This window comes from Danio rerio, chromosome 18 (genome assembly GCF_052040795.2).
Source record: "Danio rerio strain M-AB ecotype USA chromosome 18, GRCz13ab, whole genome shotgun sequence".
In the NCBI taxonomy this organism is placed as follows: Eukaryota; Metazoa; Chordata; class Actinopteri; order Cypriniformes; family Danionidae; genus Danio; species Danio rerio.
This window is the reverse complement of record NC_141038.1, coordinates 39,696,122-39,714,518: the sequence shown is the minus strand read 5'-3', so window position 1 is coordinate 39,714,518 and position 18,397 is coordinate 39,696,122. Positions and strand designations below refer to the sequence as shown.

General features: G+C 40.2%; 2 protein-coding genes across 6 annotated transcripts in view; both read right to left on the bottom strand.

Moving 5' to 3' along the window:
* Window positions 1-331: 331 nt before the first annotated feature.
* Window positions 332-16,935, bottom strand: znf296 (zinc finger protein 296). Its single transcript, NM_001044319.1, is given in 3 exon segments — window positions 332-3,423; window positions 10,474-10,800; window positions 16,774-16,935. Coding segments are annotated over 3 exon segments (1,911 nt in total). The 5' UTR covers window positions 16,826-16,935; the 3' UTR covers window positions 332-1,891.
* A 620-nt stretch (window positions 16,936-17,555) lies between these two features.
* clasrp (CLK4-associating serine/arginine rich protein) overlaps window positions 17,556-18,397 on the bottom strand; it is a 777,720-nt gene continuing 776,878 nt past the window's right edge. For 4 of the 5 annotated variants that reach the window (XR_015514322.1, XR_015514321.1, XR_015514320.1 and 1 more), the window contains one exon: window positions 17,556-18,344. Coding sequence is in view for 2 of the 5 variants with exons in the window: in XM_087292041.1 (XP_087148167.1) it covers window positions 18,302-18,344 (43 nt within the window). In the remaining 3 variants the exon portion in view is untranslated. 5 annotated transcript variants of the gene reach the window in all.

Sequence of the window (18,397 nt, the reverse complement as noted above, 5' to 3'; positions counted from 1 at the left end):
TGTCCCATCACAAAAGAATAGAGCTGTTAAGATGACTCTGCCTGCTCCCCCTTGGTTTCCTTCCCAACATCCTCCTCTCACTAACACCCGTTTCAATACCAGCACTCCTTTACAGATGTAGAATTGCGATCTACCTGGGTCTTTCTTGAAGGCCAACCCAAACAGCCCAGTGGTTTACTCAGATATGACTGTTCTTCTAACGGGCTGACTCATCTGTGCAAATACTGTTGAATTTGTGATGTGATCTTAGACATGTACCAGCAGGTTGGACTTCACCGTACGTGCCGTCACACTTCCTGCTTCTCACATACTCACACACACACCCCTCTGACTTTGAATCTGTTTTTTTTAATTGTCATACAAATAGGCATTGGGATACAAAATACACAGTAAAGTTGTGGACTACACAGTGAGAAATAACGCAAGACATTAAATTTAAACCAACAGAAACTGATATAACAATATATAGAGGACAAAAAGAGCTTTGTTTTCGCTGCTCCCTGAAGAAATGGACATAATTGAATGCCCAACTATTTTCACATTTGTTAATACAAAAATTGCTTTATTATTCCCTTTTATTACTTATTCTACATTATTTGTCATATCACAAATATAAACTGTAACATAACAGTTCCCTGACATTGATAAACAAAGCAATTGTAACGAAGCAATCTTTCCCTGTATAGATTTATCGTAAATCTGGTATCTTTATCACATATGAACAAACACACAAGTGCTCTCTCAGTGGGTCCACCGTTCAGAAAGGTCAAAGCTGTCATTGACTACTTAGTCTTTCCTCAGAAATGAAGCTTTTCATTCACATGACCACAACAAACAACCTGGAAAACCACTGGACAAAAATAAAGAAAACATTTGATAGCTTTTCCATGTTTTCTGGCAGTAAAACAAAGGTCTGTAAACAGACTAAACAGGCTCACAAAATACAGCGAAAAGGATTCTGTTGTGCAGTAGTCTTGCTATAAAAAAAAAACAATGTGACATTTTGGTGGAATGGGTTACAAAATGACAGTGTGTCGGGATATATTTACACTATTTACTAAATGTGAAACAAAGGTTCTTTAACATAGATAAGTGACAGTGAACATGTATTGCCACAGACCCAATCAGTCCTTTTTAATATACAGCATCAAAAGGAATCAACCCTGTCAGATATTTTGGGAAACACAAGCGGCCCATTGGCTCCTTAAGATATATTCTTAAGTAGACCAGAGATGTCCAATCCTGCTCCTGGAAGACCATGGTGTGGTAGAGTTCATCCGAAACCTGCTCCGACACCTTGATGAAGTTATTTTTGAAAAAGTCCTTGATTAGTTTAATCAACGTTGAAGCCAAATGGTGCAAGACTCTTCGGGAGCAGGACTGTACACCATATCCTATTTTTAAGAACCTTTAAGGCTCTGCGGTAGAGTGCTACAAAAGCGCAAACTCAAGGTATCCACTTCAGAGTTGAATTGTGTAATTTTAAATCACATTGACAGATCACCTGTAGGCTGCTCAGTCTTCCAGTTCGATTGTCTTTAGGGCTCATCAAAAGGCTAAAATGACTTACAACCATCTCCATACACTCTGATTGTGCACTACGAGTTGCAGGTTTTTATTCTGGGTTCAAAGTGCCTTGCCACGGTGGTTGGGTAAGATTTAGAAGTCATCTGATACTAGATTTAACAGTAGGCACTTTTACTGATATGAATCAAAGTCTTGGTCAGTAATCGGCGTTGCACCCTAGAGTGTCTGTAAGTACTGTGGTGAAGACAGGAAAGGTCTTCTTGGTTTTTTGATAAGATGCTCATACTAAGTCATGGGCATAACATCGTCACGTATGGTGGTTTTGGACATGATCAGAGTGTCATGTGCAGAAGTGCTGCTAATTTTAAATTGTGGTTTGACTGAGTGCTGCAGTGGTGCCCATTTTCTCAGAGATAGGTGGCTCATCTGTGCTGCTGACCCTCATCTCAGTGTCCTCCTCTTTGAGCTGCTCTGTTTGGTCCACACTGGAATCTGCGAGCATTGTGATGGGAGCTCCTGATTGATCACTGATGGATTCGTCCTCTAATTTGATGCCGAGGCTGTTATACTCAGTGAGTGAGCTCTGGCTGTAGGTGCCGACACTGGCATGAGTAAGTCCATGAACCTTCTTGAGGTGTTTCTCCAGTGTAGCATAGACAGTGAACGGTACGGAGCAAAGCTGGCACTGAAAGGGAGCACGTGTCCCACGGGCGCCATGAGTCTTCATGTGTCGTGTGAGCTTGCTGCTTTGTGCACAGGCATAGCTGCAGAGGCCGCAGCGGTATGGCCGTTCCCCTGTGTGGCTGCGCCGGTGGACCGTCAGGTTGCTGCTGTTGCGGAAACACTTTCCACAAAACTCGCAAGCTTCTTCTTTTTTCTTTTTGCCCATTCCATTGGTGACCTGCCTCCTTTCGTTCTCCCGTTGCCAGTCCTGAACAATCTCTACAGCCTCAACCTCTTGCTCCCAGTCGCCTTGAGGACGATCTTCCCGTTCTGGACGCTTTGGTGTGCAGTTGCCGCTGGCGATTCCACTTTCCCCGCTTCCACCTGTATCTCCGCTCTCCATAGAGCCCTCTGAGGGGCTGCCGTAGGGAGATGGCTGCTGTGGCTCACCCTGAACCTCCTCCTCCACTTCTCTCTGGTAGTAGCGCAGAAGATTGCGATCCGCAGCTCTAGTCTGCAAGGGCATCAAGATCAGACTGGCACCTCCTGGATGCTTCCCAGCCTCCAAGCTTCCTCCGTGACCACCAGAAATATCATTATCTCCCGGTCCAGAAAGCTTTCTGTCCTCATCTGCACTCGCAGGGCTGGGATCAGATGTTTCCTGTCCAGCAGCAGAACGGCGGTGGCTCCTCATGTGTCGTGCCAGTTCGCCACTCTGGGAGAACGTAAGCTGGCACAGGCCGCAGTGGTAGGGCCTATCGCAGGCGTGAGTGCGGCGGTGGGCAGACAGGCTGCGCAAAGACTGAAAGCCCTGGCCACACATCTCACAGGAGAAGGCTGTGTGAATTGATGGAGTGGAGTGGGGAAAAGGTGAAGCGGCTGGAGGAGATGGGGAAGGAGAAGGTACCACTCCGCCGCTGCTGCAGCTGACCTCTGCCAGGCGCTGCAAACACATGGAGAAGTTCAAGCCCTGCAGGTCACGTGGTACATGGGTGGAGCTGGGAGGAGGCTTGTGAGGACGTGCTGATCGCAGGGAAGATGGTTGGAAAGCAGTGGCCAGTGCAGCACCCAGATGCCGTGGATCCATCATGGCTGCCGGTTTTGATGTCTGTGTGGGGGTGTCGTCCTCCTGGTAGATGTTGAGGGAATGTGTGATCTGAGCATGTTGGAGGAGATTCCATGCGCTGGAGAAAACACACTGACACACCTGGCAGGTGAACACGGAGGGCTCTTCTATTTTAGAGAGGGAAAGAGAAAATAATTTTTAGTCTTACGTAAATTAAAAATTAATAAATAAATAAATTAATTAATTAATAAATAAAATCACACATAGCATAAAACTAGGGCTGGGTGATTTGGCATAAGATCAAAATCTTGAATAATTGATTGTTTTAACTCGATTTCAATTAGTGTATAATTATTTTATTTATTTATTTTTTAAGCTTATTTTTAATTTTTAAGTTTTGTACAGTAAATATGCTCACATTACCAGTGAGAAATTTTTGAACGAAGGGTGCATTACCTGATTTTAAAATAATTGAAGGAAACACACACCATCTACGGTCTAAAACTATTTATTGAACGTCAACATTGAACAACTGAAATTAATCAGCACCGTCCACACTCCTCACCACTATTAAACTGACAAATCATAAAGTCTGTATTTTGCGTCATTGCGACGTGTAGTTACATATTTTGAGAGGTGCACTGGTATGTGACCGCGCGAAGGCTTTGCCGGACAATACGCTTGTGCTCAACACAGAAGTATAAATTAGTCTTTAAAAATGCTGTCACGCGACTCCACATGCTGTAGGGAAAATAATCTGAAAAAATAAATGAATAAATTGATCAGGAAAAAAAATTTAACGATTATAGGTTATGAATATTGATTTCAATTACTTTTCGATTAATTGCCCAGCCTTAATACAAACAGATACTCTTTTAAATAGGAGTACATTCAGAAGGGAAAACCAAACTAGTTTGACTAATAAATGGTCTATAACATGCATGTACAGCTCTAGCCAATCATGTGGTCCACTGACAGAGTCTTCATTGCTAGTGTCCAGGATAAACAGAATGTGGTTCAAAAGCAAACAAACAAAGGCTTTCACACGCTGATGTGCTCTCTATATTTCTGACTAAATCTGCTGAGTGGACTGGAAAGATGTCTATCGTAACATGACATGAAAATGAAACAGCAGAATGAAAAGGCTGTAGGCTAACTTGGTCATTTACAGAAAACAGAAAAACAGGTAAAACCACAAATAGGGCAGATACAGTCTGTGGTTAGGTTTAGAAGAGAATGCGAGCATACTTCTTATAGGTGACAATTTAAAAGGGTCAACAAAATTCAGGTTTGGTAAATGCAACAAACAAGGATTCAAATGTTTGTGTAAATTTGATCTTGACATTTTTTAGTGCTTATCATTCACCAAATCTGCATTCTGCTAAAACAGACAGTGCACTACAATCAACTCCCATGCAACAACAACTCATCCTTCTAACCTACAGCACCTCCTCCCGTGAACACATTTTCCCCATTCGTCTAATTTTTCAGGCAAATCTTTAGAAAAGCTGCATGTCACAGAGCCCTGCAGGTGTCAGAGCAATAATGAGCTGGTAATAGCGCCGCTGTTGAGTCAGACCTGAGCAGATAGGCTCGCCTGATTAAAGGTGTGCTCACAGGAGAGCCGGATGACTGAGGAGAGGAAGATTGAGACAGAAGCAAATGAGCACGGATGGGCTCCTTTAGCGGCTCTGGTGGTATTTTTAAACGTGGTTAGCTTTGTCTCTATTTCAGAGAGCTGCTCGCCAATTAAGCTGCAAATTGCTAATTAGCGGAACGGGGCAAACGAAGGTTTTATGCAAATGAGTCCTGACTCAGCCTCCTTGATAAATGGGGCCTGTCTGCAAAGAGGATCCCAAAACTGAGAAGAAAATTCATTTCATTTTTTCCATTCTCTTACAAAGGGTTCAAAGCCGGGTGCTATAAGCCTCTTTTACATCTCCTCAAGTCAAAATCCTTCTGCATTTTATTTGGGAGGGGGCAAAGAAGAAGATTAAAAAGAGCCTCTCCTATTCTCTTCTCCTGTCCTCTGTGCCTGGAGAAGATCTCTCGTCAAAAAGCAAGAACCAGATCCCGGAGCCTCAGGGAGCGGAGGTTAAAACACTGGATAAAAGGGTGTGTTTGATTTGAAATGTGCTTAAATTAAGAACAAAAAGAAATAGCAGCACAGGTCATGGAAAAACAACAGAAAAAGCATCACTCCTGTGACTGCACCTTCGTCCCCTTCACACAACACCCCTTCTGCCTCCAAATCTCTCCCTCGGGTGGAGGGTGCGAGGAGGGGCGGAGGGGGCTTTTGTCTCAGGGTCTTGGAGTGAAACACAATACCCAGCCTGTCTCTCTCTCTCTCTCCCTTTCTCTTTTCCCTCTCCCTTTCTTTCATTCTTTCCCCTCACTCTTTTTGTAAGGATTCCCATTTGGCCCAGGGTAGCAATTGCATATTAAGCAGAAGCAATAACCGCTAATTAAAAATGCAGATTGGCTGAGAGCGCTAACGAGCAGCAGGCAGAATCTCCTCTCTCTAGGGAACAGAGCGAGCTAGCGAGAAAGAGCGAGAGATAGAAGAAAGGGACAGTTGAAATGAAGAGCAAAGAGACGGCTGAAGGAAATAAAAATAAGACTATTGATACATTGTCTAAACCAATTCCCTGATACATTACACTGGTATGGCTCTCTTCAAAATGTTCCTGTCACTTTTTTACACCCACATGTATACACAGATTTACGCCTGTTTGATAGTTTGTGGGCAAACTGATTTTTTATTGGATGAGTAACAATGAAAGTGCAAAAACGATGTACACACAAAACGCCTAATCCACCCAAGCAACACAAAAAGTGCTCTTTTGGGGATCTAGAGCTGCCAAGAACTGGCTACATTTGAACTCTTACACTAATAGGTTTGTTGTTGTAAGTTCAGGGCATTTAAACTACATACATATAATATTTTATGATTTTACTGCAACGTTAATAACAATACACTTACATATGTTTAATAAAAACACTTGATGTTAGAAAAACAAGAGGTCAAGGATGTACACGTCACCCACTGCATTAACTGCATGTTTTATTTGTATTTTAAGTTTATATGTGAGAATTATAATTAGAAAATGTAACCTAAAGATGAAAAAGATAAAGTGAAAATAAGAATGAACAATAAAAAATGTATTAAATGTTGACTAGCCTATACTGTATATACCTAATATTTAAATGTAAACTTACAACTAACCCATTACCAACTGCATTAGCTAACACCATGTTATGACTAGGGCAAGAAATCCATAGATTTTCAGCCCATCATGTCTGTTTATTTACTTGTGTAAATTTATATTTATTATTTTTTTTAATTAATTTCAGTAATATTACTGACTAATATGTAAATGTTTATATGATTTATTTACCATACAGTTTGCAAAGTAATCATTTCTGCCTTTAAGTAGATATATGAGAAACCAAATAAATGGATCTAATTGGATTCGCCTTGTAAACATTAAATAAAAGTTAAAAATGGATTATTATTTTATTTAACAAAGTTTTTAGTTACGATACACCCAAAATCATTCAGCATAAATGTGCAGATTTTTCTTACAATATTCTGCGCAGAAACAGTAAAAAAAATTCTGCAGATTCTGTCTGGCCCTAGTTATGATTATTGAAAAAATAAGCTATTATTATTATTATTATTATTATTATTATTATTATTATTATTATTATTCTTGATTAAATTAATTTTACATAAAACACTAAAACTGAAATTAGTCACTTTAATGCTACAAGTAAATTAAGGAAAAGTTGATTTATATTTGAAACGTTTAAATGGGAAAGGGAAATGTCAATAAAGTGAAATCCACTGAAAAATATTCAGTATATACATACAGAACATTGCCACTTTTTAAAGGTAACAAATATATTCTACTTGCCTACTGATCTCAAAAGTGAAAAGCAAAAGAAATCAAAGAATCTTCTAATGAAAATGTAAAAACAAAATGAGATTAATAGACTTTTCTGAAGTGGCATTCATTACAGTTTAAAAATCTGTAGTCAGGAATACTTTTTTTTAGAAAAATTAATAATTTTATTCAGAGAATAAATTGATTAGAATTAAATTGATTAAAAAGTAAAGATTTTACTAGATTTTATTGTATTTTTATGTAAATGCAGCATTGTTAGGAATTAGACCCCCCCTTCATTTTTCAAGTAAAGATGAAAACAGAGTTTGTGCAGATCCTTATCAGAGTCCATCTCTAATCTCATTCTGATGCCTCAATTTTTGCTTCAATAATAACCCAAGACTATAGACAGTGAGGAAATCACACATTAGAATGTTTTGCATTTCTCACCCTGACACCTTTTTCAGCAGCATACACCTTCACACACATGCGCACACACGCGCGCACACACAAAATAGGCAAGAGGGACTGAACCCCAGAGCAGCAAGTAACATGGATGGCCGGAAGCAGAGAACGAAAAGGAAGGAAATGCTAGCATGTGTATATATGGGAGGGACTGACCTGAAAGTAAGAGTGAGGTTTTTTCTGTTGTTGATAGCAATCAATCACAATCATTTTCTTGTTTCAGTCTGTAATGATAAACTAATAATGTCTGTTTTGCTCATGTTTTGGGGGAAAGAATCCAGCCCATATGAGGAAGCGATTCAGGTCACGGTTCAGTAGCATCAGCCTGAGACACACCAACACCTGCACAGGCCGGCGATTCCCTTTAGGGCTAACTACTGCACTGAAAAACACTCTAGAAGCTGACAAAAACACACACACACACACACTCTCTCACACACACACACACACACACACACACACACACACACACACACACACACACACACACACACACACACACACACACACACACACACACACACACACACACACACACACACACACACACACACACACACACACACCCACCAACATCCTGTTTAACAGACAAAAGTTCAATGTTTCACCAAAAATTTCCTTTATAAATTTGAAACTTAAAAGTTTCTTGACATCTTTACTTTCCTGTTTCCACGGTACAAAAGGTTCCTTAGAATCACGGTTTGTGGTAAAAATGCAATTTTAAGTTTGTTGTGCTAGTTTGCAAGGCAACCTGATTTGGCCCCAGATATATTTGGTAGATATATCTTTTTTTTTATTTATTTTTTTAACGAAAATGGTTCTGTTCATCAAGGCGGCATTTATTAAATATGAAAAAAAAACTGTTAAATTGTTAAATATTTATTAGAATTTTAAATAACTGCTTTCTTTTTGTATGTAGTTTCAAATAAAAATAATTATTAATCCATTCATTATTGCTTTTATTACTATTACATTAACAATATTAATAATAGTAATAATAATAATTATTATTATTTAATAAATATGATAATTATTTTTTATAATTAACAGTAGTGATTTTTTAAGGATCATGTGACTGAAGACTGGAGTAATGAAGCTGAAAATTCATCTTTTAAAAACAGTGGAGTAAATGATAAAATTAAATAATGAACTAGTTATTTTATATAGTGCAATAACATCTCACAACTTTACAATTTGTACTGTATTTTTGATCAAATAAATGCAGCTTTGGTGAGCAGGAGAAGCTTATTTTAAAACATTTAAAAATATTACTGACCTAATAGCCCTGATCTTTGTTTTAAATGCAATAAGATACAAGGTACATTTTTTATTGTGTGTGGGAGTGTGAGGAGGTACAAAACTTCGGGGTGGAGGTGACTCAATATATTTCACAATTTATTTCCATTGCAATTCCTTTAAGTTCTGGATTATGTATATTGAATATGTATGAAGACAGTTGTTCTTAGTCTACTAAAGAAAGAAAATTGATTGAATTATGTTTAATACAAGCAAGACGTTGTATTGCTCAATGTTGGAAAAATGTTAAATCGCCTCTCAATTGGACTTTGGTTGAGAACCCTTATAACATGTTTGGCTCTTGAAAAGCTCACATATATAACAAGGAAAAAATACCCCAAATCGTGGGATACCTAGGAGTTAGATATTAAAAAAGCTTTGGAAGTCTGAAGTTGTGGAATGTGGATTGGTGCTTGATTAGATTTCTTTTAGATTTTCAGTAATTAATTTATTTTAATATAAATTTTTTAAATAAATGATTATTATAAATCTTTTTCCTGTCCAAGGTAAGGATTGGTTATTGTGGTTTGATTTATTGTAAATCCTTGAAAAAACTAAAAGTGCTAAAACAAAAACTAAAAAGACATGTTATACAAAATCCTGCTTCTATTTATTTTTTAGGGGTTTTCACCTTTATTGATAGGATAGTGCATAAGTACAGATATGAAAGAGTGGGTGGCAGAGATAGAGAAAGGATCGGCAAGGGACCACAAGCCGGGAATCGAACTTGGGTCGCCGCAGGCATCTTGGTGCTATGTGTCGATGCACTAACCGCTAGGCTATTGGCACTGATGTAGTCATAAAAATAAAAGTAAATTAATATAATGTAAACATTACTTGACAAAAAAATACGAAATATTACAATTGAAAGTAGAGATGCTCACAATCTCAACGTGCTACTTATGTGTAATAGATTATGCTAAAACATGCAGCACATATATTTATGTAAACAGCAGCATTAGCCACAATTTGTTTATTGTGTAGCTACACTTTGTATAATTAAAATGTTTCTCAAAATTAACAAAAAGAAATTCCTTTCCATTTAGATTCAAAGGGTGAACAATGGGAAAATGTCTCATTTCAAGACTTTATTTTGATAGGAGTGATGCAATTCACAAAGGACTCTGGGAATAGCACACCATGTCAGCACCTGCTATGACTGACAGTGCTGGAATAATGAGTGGTTTGAGGAAAGTGTGTGTGTGTGTGTTTGTGTGTGTGTGTGTGTGTGTGCGCGAGAGCTCTGGGAGTTTGGTGCAGTTTGGTGACCTGACTGTGCTGTGTTTACCTGGCCACTTCACCTGAGAGACAGAGCTAAGGAGATGCTCAGGTGTGCTCAGGTGCCTTTCCGGCACCCCCCTGGGTGCATGTATAAGTGTACGTTTGTTCGCGTGTGTAGCAGAACTGCCTATCGCTTCCACACAATTAGGCCTGGCGTCTCTAACTCGCAAACTCACCAAGGCCTCAGCGCCACAGCAACAGCGGCCTAATGAGCCGGACTGGGGACGAGGTTGTTAAATGAGGGGACAGTTTTACTAAAAAAGACACTAATTAGCACCTAGAACTCACCAGCTCGGTTGGCCTCCACCCTCACACCTGGCTCTTCCTTCCATCTCCTGTCCGTCACCCGCCGGAGCTCCACATAACCCGCCTCCACCTTCGTTCCTTGGCCGCACTGCACCGTCCGGCTGGCTGGAGAGGGAGGAGTGTGGCCCTGAGGACGGGCTCTGGCTGTGCCGCACCCGCCCTGTTTGTGCTGGATAAAGTTGAGGATGTGGGCCAGCGGGAACGCCTGACCACACTGGCCACATGTCAACAGGTCGCGACCTTCATCTTCAGGCTCAGGTATCTGCTCAGATGATGATGAGGAGGTGATGAGTGTGGAATTTGGATCATCTGTAAAGAGAACAATACAAAAATGTTGTAAAAAAAATTTGGCTGTTGAGAGGATCTCGTGTAATCCTTTTGGTTGTACTTGTCCTGATTGGAGCAGTAGTCGAACCAGCATTGGAGGTGGGCACGCTAACGTAAATGATAAACATCACAGCCTCAAGCATTAGTGTCCATGTCTGTATTATGTGCCCAGGAAAGTAAGGATTACCAGCAAAGCTCTAGTACATGTATTTATGTACCCCATTTACCTCACTCATATCCGGGTCACGGCACCAATATCACCGCTCTTGCACTATACCGCACTGCAAACAGTTTTTGGATTGCCATTTTTGGCATGCAAACAAATATGATAAAAACGACAGCCTCCACTGTCAGTCACTAGTGTCTCTTTGGTCTGGGAAGTAAGGTTTATTATCAGCTTACAGCTGGATTTAAAGGTTTTTTTTTTTTTAATGAGCCTCTTGCATCAGTTGCTAGTAGGGATGCAACGATTAACCGGTTTCACCATTAACCACACTTAAATTCATCATGGTTATTTAATCATGAAAGCTTCTTAACACCACGTTTCTGCACAGAACAAAACAAGATCAATCAAGTGTTTTTGGAGAGAGTGCTGAAAGATTCGGAGTGGATCAGCTGTTTAATGGCCTGAAATTCAATGTGTTGCACTCACTGCGTCTTCAGTGCAAATGGCCACTAAATGTAAAATCTAACACTGTATACGTCATTGCCAAAGAAGCTCCCCTTTAAGTTTAAACTAAAACTGCGTCTCATGACAAAGAACGGCACTGAGCAGGTGGTCATCGCAAGAATCCTGCTCCGCCTCGCTCATATATTGAGACAGTCCTCGCTCCAGCCCGCAGGTTGATTGTAGTTGACCCGGTCTGCTACGTAGTTGACGATCGCCTACACCTCCCCCTACCCTAAACCCAACCATCACAGTAGCATGGGCGTTACCTTATTGGGCGGCAGTTGACGATCGCCTACATCTCTTCCTACCCTAAACCACACCTTCACAGTAGCATGGGCACTACCTTAGTGGGCAGTACAAGGTCTGCTACGTAATTGACAATCACCTATACCTCCCTCTACCCTAAACCAAACCATCACAGTAGCATGAATGTCACCTTAGTGGGTGGTAAATGACGATCACCTACACCTCCCTCTACTCTAAACCAAACCATCACAGTAGCATGAATGTTACTTTAGTGGGCGGTACAAGGTCCGATACATAGTTGACGATCGTCTACACCAGGGGTATTCAAACTGTGGGGCGCAAGCCACCGGGGGCGCCAGGACCTATTAGGGGGGCGCGAGACATTCAAGTAAACTATTATAATTTTTATGCGTTCACTAGAGAAATACGATTACCGTTAGCTCCACAGCTAACTATCAGGCACCTGTACAGTTAATGTGTTCCAAAAAATACAAATAAAATGGAGCGGGTGCTTTTTAAAATGAATGACGGTGAATGAATAAAAGTAAACCAGTGAGCCGTGTGACAAAATACTGCCCTTCTGAATCAAATCAGCAGGATGCCCTTCTGGATCTTCCACTTACTTGGACATTAGTTATTTGCCTTAATAGGAAAATAAAATAATTAAGGTGTTAGGTGAAGTGCTTTTTGAATGTTGTATTCACTTTTCCTGCCAAGGTTCATGTAAATTTAGGGTGTTTCATCTTTACTGCTTTACGGTAGTTCGGCAGTTTCACATTCACGCCCCTGAGGGTGTTGTTTTATCAGAAAGCCGAATGAAAAGAGAAAAAAACCCTCCGCATTTCATGATGTGTGTGTGTGTGTGTACGCACGGTCCTTTACTGTGTGTGTGGATCTTGCCCCAAAATGTGGTGAAAAGTCCTATATGACTGTAATAGTTTGATTAGGGCGTTTACTTCAATAATGCCACTGATATATGCATACTCCGCGTCTTAATCCCATTTCTGTTTAGTTCAGTTAAGACTTTTTATCAGATTAAGGTAATCAAAAACCGCTGTTTACATGGTAGACTCTAATCAGAGTATTGTCTTAATTGTATAAAAAATATGTCCTAAAAGTTTGAAAACCGCTGGTCTACACCGCCCCATACCCTAATCCCAACAGTCACAGTAGCACGGGCACTACCTTAGTGGGCAGTACAAGGTCTGCTATGAAGTTGACAATCACCTACACTTCCCCCTACCCTAAACCCAACCATCAAGTCTGCATGAGCGTTACCTTAGTGGGCAGTACAAGGTCCGCTACGAAGTTGACAATCACCTACACTTCCCCCTACCCTAAACCCAACCATCAAGGTTGCATGAGCGTTACTTTAGTGGGCAGTACAAAGTCTGCTATGAAGTTGACAATCACCTACACTTCCCCCTACCCTAAACCCAACCATCAAGGTTGCATGAGCGTTACCTTAGTGGGCAGTACAAAGTCCGCTACGAAGTTGACAATCACCTACACTTCCCCCTACCCTAAACCCAACCATCAAGGTTGCATGAGCGTTACCTTAGTGGGCAGTACAAGGTCCGCTACGAAGTTGACAATCACCTACACTTCCCCCTACCCTAAACCCAACCATCAAGGTTGCATGAGCGTTACCTTAGTGGGCAGTACAAAGTCTGCTATGAAGTTGACAATCACCTACACTTCCCCCTACTCTAAACCCAACCATCAAGGTTGCATGAGCGTTACCTTAGTGGGCAGTACAATGTCCGCTACATAGTTGACAATCGCCTTCAACTCCCCTTATAATAAACCCAACCATCACCATATCATGGGCACTACCTTTGTCAACAGTACAAGGTCTGCTATGTTGTTGACAATCACCTACACATCCCCCTACCCTAAACCCAACCATCACAGTAGCATGAGCGTTACCTTAGTGGGCGGTACAAGGTCCGCTACATAGTTGATGATCGCCTACACCGCCCGCTACCGTAAACCCAACTGTCACAGTAGCTAGGTCCATTATGTAGTTGACGATTGCCTATGTCATCAAGCTACAGGCTGAAGCGAGGACATCTTGAATATTAGGCCTACTGACTCGCCTGCTTAATACCACAAACACAGAAAGATGTAAATCGCGCATAACGAGACTGAGCATTTAAAATTACACAAACTGAAACCAAAACTTTTAAAGAGTAATAGAAGTGAGACTTTTCTTCCTTTCTTTTGTCCGTTCTTTCTTGAGATGCATGTTATTTTTCTATTTAGTAACTGAAAGTTAATTTTAAGCCCTGCATTAGACAAATACTATTTATATCTACTCTTATTTTTATTTATTTTCAGTGTAATATTATTAATGATGTTTAAATCTTTAAAAAGTACTTATTTTTAAGCACAAAGACAGAAATAGACTATTGTTTGTTTTAATATTATTACGTGCTGTATTAATTGGCTACTGAGCAGCAATAAATAACATTTTAAATTATAAAAAGTTTTCATGTGGTTTTCTGAACTAGTAGTGTTTTGAAATCAATGAATGCATAATAGTTGTGATAACTGTAAAACCGTGATTATTCCTTAGATTATAATCGTACAACCAAAATTTATAATCGTTGCATACCTAGTTGCTAGTGCATCTAGAGCCGAAGAAAGAGCTAACTTGCACAGTTCAATTCAATCTGGGTCACGGCACCAATGTGACCCCTAAGGTCCAGCTCCAAGTAGAATTCAAACCAGCATTTCTAACCTAGGAGAAGAGAGAGATATAAGAAAATCTCAAAGCAGCAGCTTCTCGCATCAGTCATCAGTGTGCTTTTAGACAGCCTCCGTTTTACTTGAAACTCTTGAAATGACCAAACTGCGTAGCTTTGCAACAGCCTCGTTTCTCTTCTAATGTGCTACTTTCAGTTCTCTGCATTCATCGGCGTACTGCTAAACTGTCACCATCAGCACAGCTCTGTCTGGTCAGCAGACACTGACCACTTCCTGTGTCTCTGCCACCGAGGGCTGCTTTGCACAGGAAGCAGAGCGATGCAGCTCCGACCCGCTTGAGCAATTCGCCCATTAGTGCATGCTGATATATCAGGCACTTTGCACTGTAGTCGTCCTACCACACTCACAAGTCTGTTGATCAAAACAAGGTGTCTTTCACACCATTTATAACCACTGTGGTGAAAGAGTGATGAAGTATGTAAATCTAGCCAGGCCAGAGCATGATTTTGCCACCAAGATAAATACAAAGTCTACTTTGAGTGGGTGACCAGCAAAGTCTGCATAAAATACCAGAAAGGTTAACTTAATCAGTGTTTAAAAAATATGTTATAATGCTAAAAAGAGGTAAAATAAAAGCATCTACACATAATAATACTTTTTAAGAATACAAGCAATGTTTTAAATAAGAATTGATTAGAATCTTTGCCTAACCGCAGTCTCTTTTATATGTTGTCCATATCTAAACACCCTTTTTACACTACCAACTTGGCACAGACAGTTATAAATTAATTTACATTAAAAAATTATGAAATGCTCTGCAATGAAAGTTGTCTGGGCTTGATCAAATCTGCACATTTTATTATGAATTTCATTTTCTCTTAGTGCATTGATGCACACTCATCCTGCTCCAAGCACCTTTAACTTGGCTGTATAAAGACGGTTAGTTAAGAGGAACTTGCCCTTTGGCCTGGGTGCTTCTGCTGTGGTCATGGACTCCTGATCACACACGCAAATACAAACACACACCTTACAGCCTCTACTGGATCCACCTGCCCGGACTAGGCTGTCCATGCCGATGCAGGTACAGACAGTCCCGGGGAGGGGAGGATTTCACTGGTGGTTACTCAAAAATGTCACCTTTCCTGTTTCAACAGCTCTGGTTGTTTGTGCCGACACGCAAAAGGCGCGGCTAGCTCTCTCTTCAACACACATTTACACTAGTGTAGTGACTAGAAGTCCGACTCATTTAACTGAATCGGCTCCTTTGAACAGTTCGCTTCGCGCGGTTGTTTTCACGTCATCACGTGGCCTTTGACATCTTTTATTGGTTATAATATTACAAGCTCTGACACTTATTTAAATACGTAGACATGGCTTACTATTAATACCGATGCTTATATTGATTCAGCTGGTAAAAAAATATGTTGATTAGCTTTTAAAACACTTAAAAATTAACCCTAATAAAATAGCTTTAAGTGAGTTAACGAATAATAATAATAATAATAATAATAAAAAAAACATTTCCTCTCATTTCCCGTGTGTTTCAGCTACACATCTCTCTAACAGAATCAATTATCAGATATCAGTGGGTTCAAACGATTCATTGAACAGAAAGGACTCAAATGAACTTCAAGAATCGGACACGGCTAACGCAGAGACAAGTCTTGTGGTCAGGTGAGGCACGCACAGCTGCCCACAGTTAGAAGATAAAACAAACAACAGAAACATACTGTCATGATCAAAACAATATTTCACTGCCCTTTAGACTTACAAACCATCTACAGCGACTATATTTATCGATTGATTTATTGGTTGTCGATTAATAAACGACAATCTAAAAGTAAAGCGCACTAGTTTAAGAAGAATTACGCGTTAGGTAGCATCAGATAATGAAGATGTATGTACAAATAATAAATAAGCTTTAAAATTAAAATAGCGGATAAGTTATGACAAATGACGACACAAATATAGATTTTGAGAAGATGCAATAAGGAAGTGCAATGCTATTGCGCCAACTCAGTCAAAATAACAAATAACTAAAAGAGTAAGAGCATAGAACGATATATTTAACACTAAATTACTTAATAAAGACAGCTTGTCAGCAACACATAAATAAAAACACGAGGGCACGTTTCCCCCCCCAACTCCAATGTCAAGTTCTGTACTCGCACCGGAGCAAGCCACACACCACGTGAAAAGTTAATTATGCCTTATTGGTTATATCTATCACTCCTACTTTCACTCTGTCACATTATCAACATACAGCCCCCATACATAAATATCACGTTTATCGTTTAAATATAGGAGGAGCTGTTTTAAATCCAGCTTACCTTGCATCACACTCAGGTGTTGCGGTCTGCTGCCGAGTTTGCGTCTGGACATAGCGAGAGAGGCTCCTCCAAAACTACACCAGAATTAAGCAGGCAAACCTAGTAGACCTCATAAAACGGCAGTGATGTGCGTCTTGAGTGTCGTTCAGTGCTGTGCCCGTCAATGTTCAAGTTCACACTGTCTGCTGGCCCTGCAGGAGGAGGAGGGCATGAGGAACGCCTACAGTCCTTCAGCCCGCCCATCATCATCCTCCTCATCCTCGCTCCGTCTTCTCACTGACCCCCATAAAAACAGATCCACTCTCACAGCCACCGCATTAAACGATGTAAACTCTCCGTTTACTTATCTAACTTATGAGTCGTATTGGAGGAATTGTGTAAATAGTTGCTTTGATAGCGCGCAGCTGGTGCTCTGACACCAATAAAAGTGCTGGTTAAGGATGTGGGTGAAGAGGAAGTGGCTTTATCGAGGTCGACTGAGAGACAGGTGTTTGTTTGGCTGTCCGGCGTGTTTCGAAACCCAAAGTAACTGTCGCTTTACTTTCAGACGCTTGCTTCTCTTTTGTGGACAGCGGAGGCAAATATATGTAGACGAAAGTGTTCGTTGAAGTGGGTGAAGTGAACAAAATCTTAATAACAGCAATTTACGCCAACTTACACTCGTTTCTCATTGGTTGAGTACGCCTGGCGGTTAATATACAATACGTCATCGCAGTAACGCACTGTAACACCAAAAATAAACGGTTATTTTTTTCCTCAGGAGAAACACCTCACAAGCCAAGTTCATTTTTCATTCATGTTTAGGTTTTTATTTCTGTCAAAATGTGTGGTCACTGATGATTGTTTTCAATAGAAGAAAGAACCACCAGACATTTACATTGCTGAGTGAAAAAGATGAGCAAATAGAATCAGCATTTTCTTTAAAAGAAATGTACTCTCTTTAATGAAGATATTATGTACAATGAGGTCAAATGGAAAGGTTTACCTAGAAAACACAAGTATGTCACTTACTCAGCCTTGCTGACCTTTTTTCCTAATTCTACCGAAAGCAAAGTTTGTCAGAATGATGTTTTTCAAGAAAGTCAGTCAGCCAAAGGTGTTTGGAAAGACATGAGGGTGAGAAAATCGCAACAATTTGTATTTTTTGAGTGTGTGAACACTCTTTAATGGGGCTTTAAGACAAGAGGGAAGAGGATCCATCCCAATCTTCAGCATAATTATCAAAGTTCAACCAAAAACAATCTGCAAAGCTTTGTAAGAATCCTAGCAGCTCAAAACATTCCCAACAATTCATGTTTTCTGTGTAATAAAGAGTTCATATGCGTTTCTATAGCATGATGTTGTTAATTTTCACAATTTAAGAAAGGATTTAGTTGGTTTCCATTGCATCCTTAGAAGACGTAAGAGAAGCTGCAGTGAGTGATATTCATTTTATTTGTAATTTCCCTCCAGACTTGCATGTAAACTGTTGTAATCACTCCTAAACCATCTGTTTGATGTGTCATTGTCTCTTTTATCAGCAGGTTCTTCAGTACCGGTAAGGAGGACTCCGTGATCTTGAGCGTGATCTCCTGTTGAGAAAGACAGCAAAAAATTATTCAAATGAGGCCAAACAGCAATACGT